Raw genomic sequence first — 20,062 nt, forward strand, 5'->3', positions numbered from 1 at the left:
CAGTGTCTTGAAAGGAGGGTTTAAGGTGAATATGAACAAAAGCAAAACGAGGACAATGAAATGTAGTCGAATTAAATCGGGTGGTGCTGAGCGAATTAAATAAGGAAATGACACACTTAAAGTAGTAGATGAGTTTTGCTGTTTGGGGAACAAAATAACTGATGATGGTCGAAGTAGACAGGATATGAAATATAAACTGGCAATGGCAGGGAAAGCGTTTCTGAAGAAGAGAAATTTGTTAACGTCGTATACAGATTTAAGTGTCAGGAAGTCTTTTCTGAAAGTATTTGTATGGAGTGTAGCCATGTATGGAAGTGAAACATGGACAATAAATAGTATAGAGAAGAAGAGAATAGAAGCTTTCTAATTGTGATGTTGAAGATTAGATGGGTAGATCACATAAGCAATGAGGAGGTACTGAATAGAATTGGGGGAAGAGGAGCTTGTGGAACAACTTGACTAGAAGAAGGGATCGGTTGGTAGGACATGTTCTGAGGCTTCAAGGGATCACTAATTCAGTATTGGAAGGCAGCGTGGAGGATAAAAATCGTAGAGGGAGACCGAGAGATGAATGCACTAAGCAGATTCAGAAGGATGTAGGTTGCAGTAGATACTGGGAGATGAAGCTTGCACAGCACAGAGTAGCATAGAGAGCTGCATGTTAACAGTCTCTGGACTGAAGACAACAACAACAACAACAACAATAACAACAACACCCATATCATTATGAGTGCGTTAAGTACCGAGGAGGAATTCACGTCTGGCCTCTTTAGTAGTGGAATCGTATCAGACAGCGAATCGCGACACTGCCCCGTCCAGAGCGGATTGACCTTCTGCCTCTGGCAGAACTGCTAGTGTTCCCCCCACTCCCTTCTCCCATATTCTTTACGGCAGCTACTGTTTTAGTATGATGTACAATAAAGAACAGATTTTATTTGATCATGGTAAATTGTTAATAATGCATAAGTTATTAATTAGAAATAAAAGACAAGGGGTCAGAATTTAAGAGTTGAGAAAGTATTTCTTTTGAGGAATTGTGTTTTCATTTTAATTTTACATAGCGGTTCCTTGCTTTGAGCGAAGTGAACTTAGTTATTACGTCATTTAAGTCAAGTTGAGCAAATGTGTAGGACTCAACCGACAGTGGAGCTAAATTTGACTGTCACCTTTCATCGATACTCGACCTTAAGTATTTTTTTTTCTCGTCTCTGATTGTTTAAAACTGCTTTCACAATATACTGCTTTCCACTGTCATAAATATCCTGAAAGCTATTTCATGGTTTGGATAGGTATATCTTATCCTTTACTTTGAAAAGCCTTTCATAATACCCTAATGGCATGCCGAGTGAACAATACTAGTCGTCAGCTTTTTCACATGGAACTGTAAAGTAAATATTTCGGCAGCTAGCTCCGCTGTACCTATATCTCTGCTATGTTTTGCAGCAATATCATGTGCACATTTTTCAAGATGAGCTACAGATCTTTTTCCTACTGGAAATTAGCCTTATGAAATTGGGTGATATATGTGAGATCAATTTACACATTGAATTATTATTCCCTCAGATATTTCGAAGCGCTCTAGCTCAAACCGTCTCGGTCCTCTTCTCAGCCTATGCAAAACGGCAAAACTCGAAATCTTCGGTCAAAGAACATATTTGCTTCAGTAGCCGCTCACCGATGACGACAACAATGCCGAAAAACATGATTTTGATAAATACGTGTTCAAATTTCGATAAGTATATATCATATAAAAAAAGGGAGAAATCTTAAAACTTAGGGGATATCATCGATGCCTGGTCGATAATAACTATCGCCCCGGCTAGTGGATGGCCTCTTTCTGCTACTTTGACCTGATAAGCCTTCATTTTCGTCCTCAGAGCCCTTTTCGTCGCTGAGCGCACCGCCGATGGCGTCTCTGTTTTCACAGAATTGGCGCATTTTATCGCCGATTTTGATTTGAAAGGCACTAGTCACGTGCATTAATGCGGTATGGCCTACATTTAATTTTCATACGGCCAAATTTGAAGTAATGTTGACAATTTCGCTTCGGCTGGATTGTATTTTTGGAGCGTATCTCCAAATAAACTTGCGGTCACACTTTGAGTAAAACTGCCCAAACAACGCTCCAGCAAAATCAAGTTTGCTCAAATCGGTTATAAATAGGGGTGATGGCATCGGTTATAACGTGTGGCAATGACGTTTAGTGTTGTGCACGCTCGGCTTCAAACGCTCACAGTATCGTTACTTTTTGACGTTCGCGCATAATATTTTGGGGAATAGTTCTTCAGTACATATATATAGTCTTATTCCGTAATAAAAAAAATCGGGTTGTTTCGACCGTCACTGTCGTTTTCCCTTAACAACCATCAGTACTTTGGGATCGGAGGCCAACTTATCCCATCCTTACCACAGTTAGTCCATTGGTGGCTCGTAACATACTAATTTATGTAGGTTACTAATTAATAATAAGATCGCTACATATACGGCAGTAGGTGCCGCCTCAGAACGTCAGAATTGGCTTTTGAGCAAAAAGGTTTGATGATCACGGAGTTGAACCTTTGCGCGGGGGATGAGCGGTGAGGGGAAGGCAGCGCCGAGTCCTTCCCTCAGTACTGGCGCAGTTGCCCGTGTTTTATGCTTGTGCGAAGGTAGAACTGACACACTCGAAAGTATTGGCAACGCTCGAAGACAAATGAATATCTTTAAACTAACGCCGACATTTTCCGCCAGTGGCAGCACCAATAAAAAAGTCAATTTGTCGTGACCAAACTTGTGCGTATTCCTCTCGGTTAATTCTTAAACCGTCTTCTTCTTAGTCCCCCCACCTCTCTCTCTCTCTCTCTCTCTCTCTCTCTCTCTCTCTCTCTGGTCAATTTCCGCGCCCTTGTCTGGAGCCTATCTCGTCACCCCTTCTGTTCGGCCCTGGCGCCGTCCTCTCGAGAGCTGTGCGTTGTCGCGCCCTGTCTGGTACAGCTGGCGGTCGGCGAGGCCAGCTTATCGTTATGGCTGCGGCACCGGCGCAGCAGCGGCGCGAGCGCGCAGCCCGCCTGTACGCGCTTCCGGCGGCTGCCTTATCGGCGCGGAGGCCGGACGAGTGTCCTGCGGCGCGCCATCGACATTTCCGGCGACCACGTACCCTAGCTGGCAGTGCGGCGGTGATTCAAAACGTTTCGTCAGCACCCTTTGACGCACGCTGGCCGGGAAGCCGCGTGCGTTCCTCGAAACTTTCGTACAGCCGTCAGCGACAAAGCTGCGTAAGCTTCTGGCTGCCCGTTAAGTGTGTGCTAACTGCCACGCATGAACTGCTGTGAGCGACACCTCACTATCACCCCAAGCCTAATTAGTTTCCTTTCACTTGTGTCTAACTTGTTGGGAGAATCTGTAATCGCTTGCGAATGTCAGGCGGCCCGCCTTAGGTACGGGAGGGGGGTACATGAACCTCCACTTTCTAACTTAATGCAATATAGCTTGTTACACTCCTGCACACTTTGCTGTCAGTTTTCTGTTGTTTTACACTACTGGCCATTAAAACTGCTACACCAAGAAGAAATGCAGATGATAATCGGGTATTCATTGGACAAATATATTATACTAGAACTGGCATGTAATTAGATTTTCACGCAATTTGGGTACATAGATCCTGAGAAATCAGTACCCAGAACAACCACCTCTGGCCGTAATAACGGCCTTAATACGCCTGGGCATTGAGTCAAACAGAGCTTGGATTGCGTGTACAGGTACACCTGCCCATGCAGCTTCAACACGATACCGCAGTTCATAAAGAGTAGTGACTGGCGTATTGTGACGAGCCAGTTGCTCGGCCACCATTGACCAGACGTTTTCAGTTGGTGAGAGATCTGGAGAATGTGCTGGCCAGGGCAGCAGTCGAACATTTTCTGTATCCAGAAAGGCCCGTACAGGACCTGCAACATGCGGTCGTGCATTATCCTGCTGAAATGTAGGGTTTCACAGGGATCGAATGAAGGGTAGAGCCACGGGTCGTAACACATCTGAAATGTAGCGTCCACTGTTCAAAGTACCGTCAATGCGAACAAGAGGTGACCGAGAAGTGCAACCAATGGCACCGCATACTATCACGCCGGGTGATACACCAGTATGGCGATGACGGATACACGCTTCCAATATGCGTTCACCGTGATGTCGTCAAAAACGGATGCAACCATCGTGATGCTGTAAACAGAACCTGGATTCATCAGAAAAAATGACGTTTTGCCATTCGTGCACCCAGGTTCGTCGTTGAGTACACCATCGCAGGCGCTCCTGTCTGTGATGCAGCGTCAAGGGTAACCGCAGGCATGGTCTCCGAGCTGATAGTCCATGCTGCTGCAAACGTCGTCAAACCGTTCGTGCAGATGGTTGTCGTCTTGCAAACGTCCCCATCTGTTGACTCAGCGATCGACACGTGGCTGCACGATCCGTTACAGCCATGAGGATAAGAATGCCTGTCATCTCCACTGCTAGTGATACGAGGCCGTTGGGGTCCAACACGGCGTTCCGTATTACCCTCCTGAACCCACCGATTCCATATTCTGCCAACAGTAATTGGATCTCGACCAACGCGAGCAGCAATGTCGCGATACGATAAACCACAATCGCGATAGGCTACAATCCGACCTTTATCAAAGTCGGAAACGTGATGGTACTCATTTCTCCTCCTTACACGAGGCACCACAACAACGTTTCACCAGGCAACGCCGGTCAACTGCTGTTTGTGTATGAGAAATCGGTTGGAAACTTTTGTCATGTCAGCAAGTTGTAGGGTCGCCACCGGCGCCAACCTTGTGTGAATGCTCTGAAAAGCTAATCATTTGCATATCACAGCATCTTCTTCCTGGCGGGTAAATTTCGCGTCTGTAGCACGTCATCTTCGTCGTGTAGCAATTTTAATGGCCAGTAGTGTGAAAAGCGCGGCTTGGCGCCACTCTTACTACCAATCTTGTGTCCATTATAATCCGTATTAACCGAAGTTCAAGGATCTGGATGATACCCATTAAAGGTTGGTATTTAAATGGCGAAAACAATTGTAGCTTAGACACTTCGATCTAATATGCTGCGGGCTTCAATAAAATCATCGTCCGCCAAAATAACATAAATGAGAATACAGTGTGGAACACTAGGAGTAATTGACAACCCAACATGAATTGCAGTTAATTTACCCAGGTTTCTAGTGCGATCACTGGTCAATCCTAGTGTTTTAATGTGTCAGTTGTCACTTGTTACACGTATGGTAATGTTTGTTGATGGGAGAAATGCCGAGTTACACTTACACTGTAGGTCTCCCTGTATCTGGCTGGGTAAGTCACTTCATAGGTCGGAGGAAGGCAGCGACGTAATACCTCCAACAGGACGATGCCTAGTAAAGCACTGCGGAGTTCAAAACAATCTTCAGGTTGACGACTGATGTACTTATCACTTTCATAAGCGGGAGAGCGATCCTGTCTGTCAGCTAAGTAACTCTCTCATATACATATAAGTGTTGCTTAGCTGGCAGATAGGAAGCGTCACGTGGCCTATTCCTCTCGCATAACATCGAGGGAGCCGCCGAACTTAATGCCTCCACTTAACGCAGAGATTGGACGGCCAACACATCCTCTCTCCCTGAGATAGTCGGACACAGTTTGTTGGGCAGTGTCCAACATGTACTCTCACTGCTGGCCAAAACGTATTGACGAAAATTCCTTCCCAGACTAGGGTCCTAAGTAGCCACAACAGGGTCGAGTAATATTATGCTACGTGCGTTAAGGACCTCTGTTACGGAGGCGACTATACGCGCTGTCAGAAGGAATCTCAGCGAGGTGGTGTATGGGGGTAGATGAATCGATGGAAATCGAGCTATACTGACCGGTATTTATTTCTTTCTATTCCACTAGTAAGCAACACTGTGTTTAGCGAGTCTGCGTCCACGAAAGGGAAAGTGATGCGAAGAGTTTACAATCGCTAAATTGTTATATGTGGCAGAGTTTGAAATAGACCTCTTCACTGACATTCAGGTCCATTAAACACAACGCTGTCTGCTAGCTACATTTTGCAGCCACCGCGATGGAGTCAGTAACGGTCAACACCATTCGATTTATATCGATTTGGTTACTACCATTAGCAACCTCATTTCTTAGAGCGCGCTTAGGGAAAGATACTGTCGAAAATCTCTACCCTCAATCTTTCTTTAGCAGTCAGCGGCATGAAAGGTTGACTGGCACAATCCTGATGAATATCGATTGGATGAGGCAGCTTCTGAACATAACCAAGCCCATAGTAGCATTTGTTTATTGTTTTAGTTCTTTCTTTGCTTTTGTACGTCTGTTACGGTTCGCAGGCACTACAGTACAGAAGAGTATACAGGGTGAAGAAAAATTCACGCACTCGGACTTCGCAGCGCAATTCCTAATATATTGGCAGTATAAAAATCTCTCGCAAAATTTCGTCTTGCGCATATTTCGGGCAGTAAATGGACGTTAAAGATCGGCAATCTGGCAACACTGCAATCTTGTGTACGGTAACTACCTCTGTCAGGATAGAACAGTAGTGCTGTGCATGTAAATGTAAATGTGTGTGAATTCCTAAGAGACCAAACTGCTGTGATCCTATCGATTAATACTGTTATTCTTGTTATCCGTTAGGGCCTCACATCACCAGTATGGCTAGAAACGTCCTTTGCAAATAATTTCGAAGGGACCATTGGGGGAGAGTACCCAGAAAACAGGTTTGGAATCTAGTTGATGCAGCGGCGCGAGACAATTCGCGTCCACGACGTACAAAAGGGTTCTTGAAAAGCTGACCAATGAAAACGTCAATTTCTGTGTTTATAGTACGTAATTGCAAATGTTTTGTAGAAGACCCACTGCATTCGTTGAATGACGATTAAGAAGCCCGATACCGTACCACGCAGACTACTTTCAGCAAATAAAAACAAACCTGCCTCAAACCAGAATCGAACTCTCGACCTCCTGCATGCCTACCCAAAACACTGTTCATTGCACCAACTGCACAGCACTGCTCTGTCTGCTGACAGAAGTAGTTACCGTACATGTGATTACAGTGTTACCACATTGCCAATCTTTAACGTCCATTTGCTGGCCGAAATACGCACAGGACGGAATTTTGTGCGAGACATTTTTGTATTGTCGCTATGTGAGGAATCGCGCTGCGAAGTCAGAGTGCGCGAATTTTTCTCCATCGTGTGTGTGTGTGTGTGTGTGTGTGTGTGTGTGTGTGTGTGTGTGTGTTTTAGGGAAAGTAAGAGTCTTGTATTCTAAGAAGAAGTGGGCTATTTTCTGTAGGATAGGCCAAAATATGACAAGAAATGTTGGAAATTTTTCAAAACAGTCGTCTCCTCGGCCGGTAATATCTTAGAAGCAAAAAACGACAAACGCGATTTGTTGAAATATGCATAGACTGATTCAGTACCATCGGAGGGAAGAGAGAAGAGAAGGGGGGAGGGGGCAAGTAGAGAAATTAAATCAGCCAATTAAGAACGGGATGGACTAGTTTTTATGACACTGTATGCATTAGTGTGAGAGCTGCTGGAACGAAATTACAAACTATGTAGAAAACGGAGATAAACGTACGGACAAGGGTACTGAATATATAATGAACGAGGTTTTTGTCTGTCGCAGGAACAGACACTTGACTGGCACGAAGAGCTTAAAGTGGAACGTGTTCGTCAGGTATTAGATATCCACGTATCCCATTTGTGTACTTATTACATTACATAGGAGCCACTCAGACACTCCTTGTGCGACCTAAACAGAAATTGAAATGTGCTGCAATTGAAATTACAAATTACTAACGTCTGACTCGTCTAAGTTCATTAATAGAAGCTAACCGGATGTCATATACATTGCGGGTACGTGAACACCTGCACGCCGTGAAGCGGTAACCTGTACTGCCCCTTTCAAGCACAGGCAATCAAATGCGATGAAATTTAGTGCGGCTTTTCGTGGAACTGCAAGCGTACGTGACTCAACCAAAACGTTCCCTGACGTCCGTCTCTTCATTGGAACTGGTGGCGCAGAAATCGCGGCGCCGGGAACGGTACTCGTCAGCTTGCGTCCTCTCGTCTCGCTAGCTTCTTTGTGCCACTCTCACGGAGCTGGCTAGGCAGTCTCCTATTGTACCCGTGACTTCTGAATCAGGTTGCCTACAGACTTGGAGAATGAACACGCACTTTCACAACTGGCAGTGTTTTATTTTCCCATATCGAAAGTTGTGTTATTGTAACTGTAGTTGGGTGGTTCGTGGGATAAAACAAAGACGCAATTTCTCTTTCCGTTAACACAGTAGCAGAGAAGTCGTATCCAAGAGGTGGAAGAAAATTTTCTTGTCAGAATGTAGACAGGTAGTAATAAGTTAAGGATGTGTTCATGATAACTATATTATGTACCTATATTTAATTATAAACATTGCTTGAGTTTAGTTTTGTAACGTTTTTGTTAATGATACTAATAATAATCGTGTCAGCGAGTCGGAATCATCATACAAATAAAAAATACACGTTACATTTGAGGAAAGGAAAGACGGCAGATATCAAGAGTTTAAGGAACTACATATTTTCACCCAGAATCTAGCCACAGCGTTTCCACTGGGCTATGCAGATATGACCAAGATCAAGGCACACGGCATAAAAGAAAGGCATACTGAAGTTCAACATGGTGCGAAGAGCAAAGGCGGTGACGATTAATGCAGTGGCTCGTGTACTACGGGCGCATAGTCCTTCATGCCTTGTACCTTGCTCTGGACATACTTGCATAGCCCCGTGGAGTGGCTGTGGCCAGTTTTTGAGCTGAAACTGTGTCGATAGTATGTGCAATTAAGGCTTCTTGAGCGTCGCAAGTATCTATCAAACCAACACGATTGGTAGGATATCGTATGCCTTCGCTACCATTTTCGTTCGTATGGCACCATGTTCTGGGCACACATTCGAAAACGGCATTTTAAGTCCGAAACTACTCTGTCGTTAAGAACTTTTTTGACAAAGCGTAAGTGGAAAAATGTCACCTTCATTCAACAAATTTGACTGTGGGAAGGAAGATGTGATACAAACTGACACCAGTGGCGCAGGAGGGCTTTTATGTTGTTTGACACCACGGTTTCAATATTGCTATTTAAGCTGTTAGAAATAACTTTAAGATACCTGAAGATTATCCGAAGATTGAAACATGTTGTTAATAAAGAATTGTTTATCGGCAGCTGTTTTAACGGTTGGAATATGACGTTCTTCAAATACTTCCGAGCTTTGGTTTACCACTTGTACAAAATTTTGTGTTAAAATTGGAACTTTGTCAATAATCAGAGTGTATCATACAGTCCTACACCCAACATACCCGGATAGCCGTGCGTGTTACAGCGCCGCTTCTACATCTACATCTACATCTACATCTACATCTACATTGATACTCCGCAAGCCACCCAACGGTGTGTGGCGGAGGGCACTTTACGTGCCACTGTCATTACCTCCCTTTCCTGTTCCAGTCGCGTATGGTTCGCGGGAAGAACGACTGTCTGAAAGCCTCCGTGCGTGCTCTAATCTCTCTAATTTTACATTCGTGATCTCCTCGGGAGGTATAAGTAGGGGGAAGCAATATATTCGATACCTCATCCAGAAACGCACCCTCTCGAAACCTGGCGAGCAAGTTACACCGCGATGCAGAGCGCCTCTCTTGCAGAGTCTGCCACTTGAGTTTATTAAACATCTCCGTAACGCTATCACGGTTACCAAATAACCCGGTAACGAAACGCGCCGCTCTTCTTTGGATCTTCTCTATCTCTTCCGTCAACCCGACCTGGTACGGATCCCACACTGATGAGCAATACTCAAGTATAGGTCGAACGAGTGTTTTGTAAGCCACCTCCTTTGTTGATGGACTACATTTTCTAAGCACTCTCCCAATGAATCTCAACCTGGTACCCGCCTTACCAACAATTAATTTTATATGATCATTCCACTTCAAATCGTTCCGCACGCATATTCCCAGATATTTTACAGACGTAACTGCTACCAGTGTTTGTTCCGCTATCATATAATCATACAATAAAGGATCCTTCTTTCTATGTATTCGCAATACATTACATTTGTCTATGTTAAGGGTCAGTTGCCACTCCCTGCACCAAGTGCCTATCCGCTGCAGATCTGCCTGCATTTCGCTACAATTTTCTAATGCTGCAACTTCTCTGTATACTACAGCATCATCCGCGAAAAACCGCATGGAACTTCCGACACTATCTACTAAGTCATTTATATATATTGTGAAAAGCAATGGTCCCATAACACTCCCCTGTGGCACGCCAGAGGTTACTTTAACGTCTGTAGACGTCTCTCCATTGATAACAACATGCTGTGTTCTGTTTGCTAAAAACTCTTCAATCCAGCCACACAGCTGGTCTGATATTCCGTAGGCTCTTACTTTGTTTATCAGGCGACAGTGCGGAACTGTATCGAACGCCTTCCGGAAGTCAAGAAAAATAGCATCTACCTGGGAGCCTGTATCTAATATTTTCTGGGTCTCATGAACAAATAAGGCGAGTTGGGTCTCACACGATCGCTGTTTCCGGAATCCATGTTGATTCCTACATAGTAGATTCTGGGTTTCCAGAAATGACATGATACGCGAGCAAAAAACATGTTCTAAAATTCTACAAGTGATCGACGTAAGAGATATAGGTCTATAGTTTTGCGCATCTGCTCGACGACCCTTCTTGAAGACTGGGCCTATCTGTGCTCTCTTCCATTCATTTGGAACCCTCCGTTCCTTTAGAGACTTGCGGTACACGGCTGTTAGAAGGGGGGCAAGTTCTTTCGCGTACTCTGTGTAGAATCGAATTGGTATCCCGTCAGGTCCAGTGGACTTTCCTCTATTGAGTGATTCCAGTTGCTTTTCTATTCCTTGGACACTTATTTCGATGTCAGCCATTTTTTCGTTTGTGCGAGGATTTAGAGAAGGAACTGCAGTGCGGTCTTCCTCTGTGAAACAGCTTTGGAAAAAGGTGTTTAGTATTTCAGCTTTACGCGTGTCATCCTCTGTTTCAATGCCATCATCATCCCGTAGTGTCTGCATATGCTGTTTCGAGCCACTTACTGATTTAACGTAAGACCAGAACTTCCTAGGATTTTCTGTCAAGTCGGTACATAGAATTTTAGTTTCGAATTCACTGAACGCTTCACGCATAGCCCTCCTTACGCTAACTTTGACATCGTTTAGCTTCTGTTTGTCTGAGGGGTTTTGGCTGCGTTTAAACTTGGAGTGGAGCTCTCTTTGCTTTCGCAGATAGGGAGGAGCGCCGGCCCAGGTCGAATCCGCCCGGCGATTAAGAACGAGGGTTGATGTGCCGGCCAGCCAGGACATGGTTTTTAGGCAGTTTCGCTCATTCCACTAGGTGAATACTGGGCTGTTTCTCAAGTCCCGCTTCAGTTACACGATTCGAAAACATTTAGAAAACTTTCGCTCAATTTCACATGACGCATGCAATTAGGGTACGCATATTCCGTTCTTAAATTAAACACGCCGAGTTCGTAAATAAGCATGCGAACCCTGCGCCGATGCGGGACAAAGGCGCAAGGAAAATATCAGACTTTTCCACAACTACGTACATACTCTGCAAGGCGCTATACGGTGCATGACGGAGGGTATCTTGCACTACTGCTAGTCTTTTCCTTTTCTGGTCAACTTGCAAATGGAGCGAGGGGAAAAACGACTTTCTGTATGCCTCCGTATCAGCCCAGATTTCAATTATTCAATTACATTGTCATTGCGGTCCTTTCGCAAATGTACATTGGTGGCGGTAGAATCATTGTGTAGTCCGTCGCAGATGCCTGTTACACAGTCTCTCAACAGAATTTTGAGGAAAGAACGTCTCTTTCCTCCGGGGATTCCCATTTGAATTCACTCAGCATTTCCGTAATATTCGATGTCTTCTCCTTTAACCCGTCTTGGTACGGATCCCAAACATTCGAGCAGTACTCAAGAATGGGTCGCACAAGTTAAACCGAAGTGGCCCATTCGCCTTCCCGACAACGGCCTTCACGCGCTCGATTCATTTCATGTCGCTTTGCAACGTTACGCCTAGATATTTAATCGACATAAGCGTGTCAAGCAGCAGACGATTGATGATGTATTTCTATGATTGCAGGCTGCGGATGTGAGCGACTTCTGGCGACAAGCGTCGCCCGGGCCGACGGCGCTGAACGCATTCCGCCGCTGGCGCCGAGGTGGCAGCAGCAGCAGCGGCGGCAGCAGCAGTAGCGGCGGCGATGGCTCGTCCGGGCGACAGCCGGGCTCGGAGGCGGCGCCCGAGGACGACCGCGCTCTCCTCAAGTTCCTCGCGCTGGTGAGTAAGCGCCTCCCAAGTACCAGCCTTGAGATTCCTGTAAACGATCACTCCATTTGTCTGACTTCACTAGTTTGTCAGATTACTTGGCAGTGCGCTGCTTTGTTTGCTTGTTTGTCAGATAGACTGTGTTTGAGAGAGATGTTCATCGACGGTCGGTTTGATAAGTTAGACTGACCGTTTACGCACGCGTTTGTCAAAAAATAGCCAGTTGCTTGCCAGAACTTTATCTACAGGGTGTTCGGAAATTTCCGTTACAAATTTCTCGGATTTGCAGGGAGTATTGCGTACAAAACATTTTGACTAGGAACCCAAGTTAGGAAACGTATCGTTTGCGTTGTACGACTGTTTCGGTTCAGATGTGTAACGCGTCCACGTCTGTTGAGGGAAAGAACAGATGCCATCTTCATATATATATTTAAGGCTCACCGGCCATTTGACCATCTTCTTCTGTGCAGATGCACAAACAGTGCCCGAACTCTTACGGGAATCGGCAAAAAGCCGCGAGTAATGAGTATAATGAGCAGGGGCACTTTGAATATAGTGCGGGACAATAAGTTGGGAATGTGGGTCTCACGGGAGGCGTGCCACAGATAAGTCCCTGCAGTCGCACTACCCTCTGTGTCCTCGGTGGCTCAGATGGATAGAGCGTCTGCCATGTAAGCAGGAGATCCCGGGTTCGAGTCCCGATCGGGGCACACATTTTCAACTATCCCCATAGACTTATATCAACGCCTGTATGCAGCTAGGGGTATTTATTTCATTGTAATTTGAGTTGCTTGTCCTGGTATGCAGTATGGTAGACAGGATGATGTGTACTGCGTGAGACAGTCACTTAACGTCTGCCTTGCTGCGAGACTCCTGTAGAGACAGAGGCACGAGTTCTGGCCGTTGCACAAGAAACTGAAGAGACTCCAGGTGGGATGAAGAGTGTGTACCAGAATATGTTTCATAGGTATGGAAACTAGAGCAGAAATCGAAGCGCTATCGTATCCTGCCTCGCATCGCGTACAGTGCCCACTATGGTTTCAAAATACTTCGCGAAACAGTATTCACAGTTTAACATCTGCTTGAAAAGAGAGGTTAACATGTAAACGCCGGGATGTACCACCAGTGGCTCACTCTATATCCTCCCATCGGCCAGCGTGTACCACCGATGGCTCACGCTCGACTCTACCAATTATGCTACCAGCAATACAAAAATGTATGATGTATTACCTATAAGCCAGGCGCCACGAACAGCTTGGATACAATTTTGTGTGACCCTTCAACGAGAGAGCTTTCTGAATAAATGAGGTATCACATAATTTGTGATTAGTAGGAAAAAAAGAAAGAAACGACTTCTACCACTTTCAGAGTAAAAGTTCGTGACATTCAAAGCCTGGGGCATTTGAATACGCGCGTCGCCCCACAGCGAGAAACACAATTCTCAGCGACTGCGTGAACGTGTTACATTTGAGGAATTTGTTTGGTTTGTGTGCGTGTTTGACATTTCTCTGGGTAGTAAACAGCAAATCTGACAGCAAAGTTTTTTTCATTTACAGGAGCTTTCACAGGCGGCAGGAGGAAGAAGAGAAATCTCAACTAATTCCAGAACTTTGCGACCAGTTCTTTCGAGTACGCAGTCAACCGGTTCTAGAGGTTTACAGTTACAATTCGCGCAGATTCATGGATTGGACAACGTAGTCTTTTGACCATAAATTAAGGGATGTAAAGCCCTCTTTAGATGAGTGACTTTCTTGTTTCGACCGCCTACCGGTTACAAGTGAATGTACTGCAGCGCCCCTGGCGTATTATTTCTGTACTTAGTCTTGCTTCTCTGGTTACTCTTGTTTACACGTGAGCGCCAAAAATTCCGTGTCGTATGAGTGCCGCTTGCTGTGCAATTAGGCACCCGAACGATGACAGTGAAGTTATTATAGCAACGAAACAACTACATTTGAAAGTGGCTACAGGTCGAAACTGGGCAGTAACGTAATACATGATGGAATAAAGTTCATCTGTAAAAAAAAATCATCTGACAGCCAATTTCGGACATCAAATATGGTTTTAAAATTCAGAAATGACAATAAAAAATTTATTAATGACAAAAGCAAATTTCTTAGTAGATGTTGGTATACATTTATTTCCGCGAGAAAATATAACATACAAACAGTATATAAAAGGCAGTAAATAGGCTCTTTTACGTTATTCTTTGCATATTGTTTTCTTCCTGACAAACACCATCCAAAAGCATTTTTCTCGTTTAGTAGGTCCGACATTTTCATTTTTGGAATAACTTTAATTAAAAACAGGTTATGCACAGTGTAGGCTTTTTCTTTGTTCACGTATTCTAAAATCTAACCTTTATGCTTTCAGATACTCTTGTTGGAGATCGCTAGTAGGAAAATGTCAAGTTCTCGTGCCACTCTTGCAATGTGTCACGAAAACACAACAAATAATAAATATTACGCAATGACTGAGGGTCATGACCAAATTCAGCCTAAAACGAACAAGGACATCAAAAGATCCGATAAATAATTATAATAATCTAAATCTGCATTTACAGTTGTACTCCGCAAATAGGGGGTGTGTTTTGGTTACCTCTTCATTTCCCCATATCCCACTCGCAAAAGGTGCGCAGGAAGATCCACTATAAACGACCTCACTTATGAACTCCAGTGTTTATGATTTTACTGTCTTCGTCAATTCTCAAGATGTATGTGAGAAGACGTAGTATGTATCTTTAATCTTCTTGTAAAATCAGACGTAAATCACTAGTAATTACGACGGATGTACACCGATCACTCGAATGGGTATGAGAAGTAATTACGGTGTTAATACGATGGGCAAACAGTGCCAAATGCTATTTCCCGGAAAAATTCTACTGAAAAAGCAATATATCTACAAAAGTGCTCGTTTACGATACACTTTCATTTAATTCTTGAATGTACTCTCATTAAGTAGGAAGGACTAGAAAAAAAAAAGATGATATGCACAATTTTTAATGAATTGCTTTTTTAGACTGTAACAAGAGTACACCTGTTACACGGTTGATAACTAGGTTTTTTGTGTAGGAGATGACGGCGAGGAACAGATGATGGCGAAAACACAAGGACCTTTGCATCAGAGTTATCGCCGCTATATTATTGTCATCATCATCATCATCTACAGCTACGGCTCTTTAGGCCGTTTCTCGTAACATCGTATCCAAGCCTCTGGATTGTTGTATAAATCTTCTTTCAAATGTCTTCGTTACGTATCCGCCTGCACTTGATTTTTCCTTTCTGCACAGGGCATTCGTCTTTTTCTCTTGTGTGGAGTTTGCCAACATAGTACTTCTTTCGGCCGTCGTTCATCCCCTAATCTCACCGCGTACCCATTCCATTTTAAACGCTGTTTTCCCACGTTGTCGGAGATTTACATGGCAGCTTTTATTCGCTTCACGGTTTCTTTATTTGGGATCTTCTCTCGTCTTGGGACTCTACAACTTCTACTCAAAAAATAAACATATTGTATTATTGGCTCTGAGCACTATGGGACTCAACATCTGATGTCATCAGTCCACTAGAACTTAGAACTACTTAAACTAACTAACCTAAGACATCACATACATCCATGCCCGAGGCAGGATTCGAACCTGCGACCGTAGCAGCAGCCCGGTTCCAGACTGAAGCGCCTAGAACCGCTCGGCCACACTGGGCGGCATTTTGTGTTATTGATTCATATAAATCTTTCATCATATAAGTCTTTCTTAATTTTCAGTGGCCAAAGGATGGACTTTGGTTTCATAGATCGTCGCGCCCGCCGTGTAGAAATCGCAGGGGGGGGGGGGGGGGGGGAGAGAGAGGAGTGGGCAGAGGGAATTTACAGTAATGTTTGTGAATGCATGTTAGTTTGAACTACTACAGAATATATAATATTTCTGCCGTTTTCATATTTTGTCATCAGACGTGAAGACAATACTTGTATAATAAATGAATATTGGATAAGAGACGTACAGGAAAATGGCACTGCTATCTGAATTCTTGTGAAACTAGCGCCAGCGGTGTAGGCCCCCCTTCTCGTCGACGCTAGCAGATGTGCGCTCACGCCCGCCGCCTGGGCGGGGAGGGGCTGTTTGTTGTTTATAGCTATTGAGTCGCCAAGGCCCCTGCTGTTGAGTCCCCGTGACACGCGCCGGGCACGCAAGACCTTCCTTCCGCCTCTTCCCTTTTCTTGTCACGTTGGTGGCAGCGCCATCTGTCAGGCAGTCATCGCATCCGGCCTTCCGACCACCTTGGCTGGCTACCGGCAACGATTGGTGACTTCGAAATCGCCACGCAATTATCTATGCCGTTCGCGATGCGGCTTCATTACGCGACGCCATGTGTGCTGGTAATTGCTGCTGCAGCCCAAGTTGGTGTTTGAGATGTTTCCATGTTACCAGTGTGGAATTCCGCGGAAACTAATGACAATGTTCGAAATGATTTGAGTAGTCCCGCGTTAACCTCGGATACGGTTGCGACGTCTTTTGCAGTTGAAGGCCTGTTACAATTTTGCGTCGTCATCACATATCCGTTATTGCACTTACGAGAGCAAGGTGAAAATTTCTAGATCTGGTACTGATATGGTGTTGATACCAACGAAATGTTTTTCTTGATATAAGCTGCGTAATAACGCAAGTGTCAACTTTCCTGCGGGGTAATTCAATGTGGGTTTTGAAGTAGTAATGCTGTATTTTGTTCTAATGGACGAACCGTAATATTGTTTAAATATGCTTCGAAATCGCATTCTCAAATAAAAACATCGAGAAAGTACTCAGTAGGGAATTTGACAATATCGTCTTCGTTGTGATGTCACTGATTTGTAGCGTAGCCCAAGATCTACGTTAAGTTAGGCGACGATTTGATTGTGAATTGGCGAAGTCAACGACTGTAGATACGAAATAAACGTTAATGAACTCTCTTGTCATAACTAGTTCGTTGATCTGCTGCACAGCCCGAGATCTACGTTCGCCGTTGGCAGAATTTGCTCCATGTTTCATGCTCGTCAGTATGACCTGTGAACCCTGTTTTGTGATTGATACCATCGTTTCGGATTTTTATTTGAATCTGTCTTAGCCAACACTCGTTCTATATTTAACGCAATTTCTTTAATAATAAGTAAAACTGCACTTGGCTCATTTTGGTGCTTGATATGTGCATGTATCGCACATAAAGTCTAAAAAACACAACGGGGGCTCATTACGTAACTAATAACCATAGGCATATCAGAAGAAAGAATGCTATACATTTTACTTTAAACAATAATAGATAAATATTAGGTACGTTTTGTCGACAGGCTTGATTGATAAATAACCTCGCGAGAGGCCTGGATAGCGATGTAGGGAAAACGTACTCGTCTTACTTCAGTACTTGTACAGACTCACAGAGTGAATGGAAGAAACTGAGTGATTTGAAGAACAAATCTGTGGTAGATTCAACTTAATCTTCCGCATGTAAGCTCGTGGTTAAAAAGTCTTCAGGCTGGGAAGAGGTTGTGCCTGCTGCAGATGGGCATCTTTCAGACCCTACAGTATCACATTTCTCAGATGGATCTGCTCGCTAGAAACGCGTTGCGTTGACACAAAATGGGACTTGTCGGAAAAAATTCTTCTTTTAGATGTAAGCATTTCCCTACCATGTTGAGTAATCTTCATTTTGCTCCTGTATTGTTACCGCAATTGCGTATTGTGCGATCCACTCTAAACATGTTTCGTCTGACAGTAGATTCGTTTCACTTCTTATTTATTACAGCATCCCGCTCACTACCGTCGCGTCTGTGTCGCTGTAGTATCGAAGCAGTTACTAATTAAAAGTATAGTCAACTGTAGCTAATATCAGTTTGTAGATCAATATACTAAACAGGACAGTTATTTTTATGTAGGTTTACCTAGCAGCATGCTGTTCAAATTTACTTAGTCGGGCTGTGCTGTAGTTGGAATTCATCATCAATAACTTACTGAAATCTTGGTATATCAGTTCTGCGTGAGAAATTATCGGAGACGAAGTTTAAAAAGTTCCCGTCGGGAGATTGTTTAGACTAGCCTCCCAACGCACGTTTCCAAAGATATTAGAGAGGACACCTCACAATGAAGGCTTTGTAGAACGAAGGTTTGATAATGGCGAGTGTCAGCCACCAGAGACGGAAGGCGGAATATTTAGACTGTTTCCGTGCTTAAGAAAAGAAAGACTAGAAGAGGACTTTCAAAACATGTTTTCCACAGACTAGGTGCACATCGCACTCCGACCACGCCCGTGGCGTCAGGTGGTTCAGACAACCTTAATCGATATCGTCAGATGCTACACTAAGCACTCCGTCGACGTTTTCATCCGTGGTTGCTCTTTCGGAATAGCCTTCACTTTGATCATCTACAAGAGAAGTACGACCGTGTTTATGTTCAGCCGCTCATTCTCTAAGTTGAGAATGAAGGAGAGGATTCCGTATAAACCCTCACCAGCTTTTACTCTACGTCGACGATAAGCGCTCCTAAGGAAATAGCTTTTATGAGGGAACAATAGTATAGTTTTATATACTAGAGCAGTGGATGCCAACCTTTCGTAGATCATTACCCCTAGAGTCCAATCGGACATTAGCCATTACCCCCACCCCCACGTTACTACGAAATTTAGCACCTAACTGAACAGTAGAATGAAAGCCTTTTCTTGGAACACTTTTATTTTTTAAATGATGAAAGATAAATGATATTTACTTTGTGTGTGTGTGTGTGTGTGTGTGTGTGTGTGTTAGAATGAATGACGAAGAAATTCGTGGTGCATTGTAAGTGCTCCTTACAACTTCTCCTCAGATAAGGAAGCTAACTGTCTACTGTGAGCTTAGATATGTGTTACAAAACATACTTCCCCTGCATTACTCCTCTCCAATGCAGCATATGCTTGACCTGCACACTGCAACCCCATTTAAAATGTGTGCACTATGTTCTTCGTAAGTCACTTTACTGCTGCACTCCTTACTTCTGAACTTTTGTTAGTAATAATTGTTAGTAATAATAATAATAATAATAATAATAATAATGCTGTGTGCAGCTCTATAGTAGCCTTATGTTCTTACTGCTGGGTCGTGCTGTCAGTTATTTCATTTCTTTTTCGAAACGAGTAGTGAAGCAGTTTCTGGACTACTGCAGGGTATTATCTACGACTTGGAGAAGATATTTTCTTGAGACATTTAGCATTTGTTACGCATATGTCTCACTTTTATCATCAGCACTGTACGGGACAAAGCGCAACAGACTCGTATGTGTGCTGTGGGTGGACTGTGTAAGGAGAAAAAGTAAATTTTGTTAACTTACGTAATCTGTGCTATAGTCTTGCAAAATTGTGATAATAATAATGACCATTTGAAAATAATTTAGTTTTGTGACTGAAACAGAATCGAATCGTTTAGATTTTACCGCTCAGAACATTTCGTTTTACCCCTCAGGTGGTATTACCGCATGTTGGGCACCTCTGTACTAGAGCGAAATAAACCGCTCAGATAGCTGCGCGCCTTAGGACGCCGCTTCCCGGATTCGGGGAGAGGCACCGGCCCCTAACGCCCAGCGATTTAATGACGACGGCCGGTGTGCCGGTCAGCCTGCATGTGGTTTTTAGGCGGATTCCCATATTTGGCTAAATCAACACAGGGCTGGTACCCACGGGGGGCGATAATAAAATACACCCAGAAGTATTGCGCAGCTTATACCGACAAAACAAATAAAATT

General features: G+C 44.0%; 1 protein-coding gene across 5 annotated transcripts in view; it reads left to right on the forward strand.

The window, feature by feature from the left end:
- The window catches only part of LOC124603740 (inositol-trisphosphate 3-kinase homolog), a 483,015-nt gene that overhangs the window by 454,439 nt on the left and 8,514 nt on the right, over positions 1–20,062 (forward strand). For all 5 annotated transcript variants that reach the window (XM_047136422.1, XM_047136421.1, XM_047136423.1 and 2 more), the window contains one exon: positions 12,145–12,342. In XM_047136422.1, coding sequence (XP_046992378.1) covers positions 12,145–12,342 — 198 coding nt within the window. The remainder of the gene's footprint in view (positions 1–12,144; positions 12,343–20,062) is intronic.

The sequence above is a fragment of the Schistocerca americana genome, chromosome 1 (genome assembly GCF_021461395.2).
Source record: "Schistocerca americana isolate TAMUIC-IGC-003095 chromosome 1, iqSchAmer2.1, whole genome shotgun sequence".
NCBI lineage: Eukaryota > Metazoa > Arthropoda > Insecta > Orthoptera > Acrididae > Schistocerca > Schistocerca americana.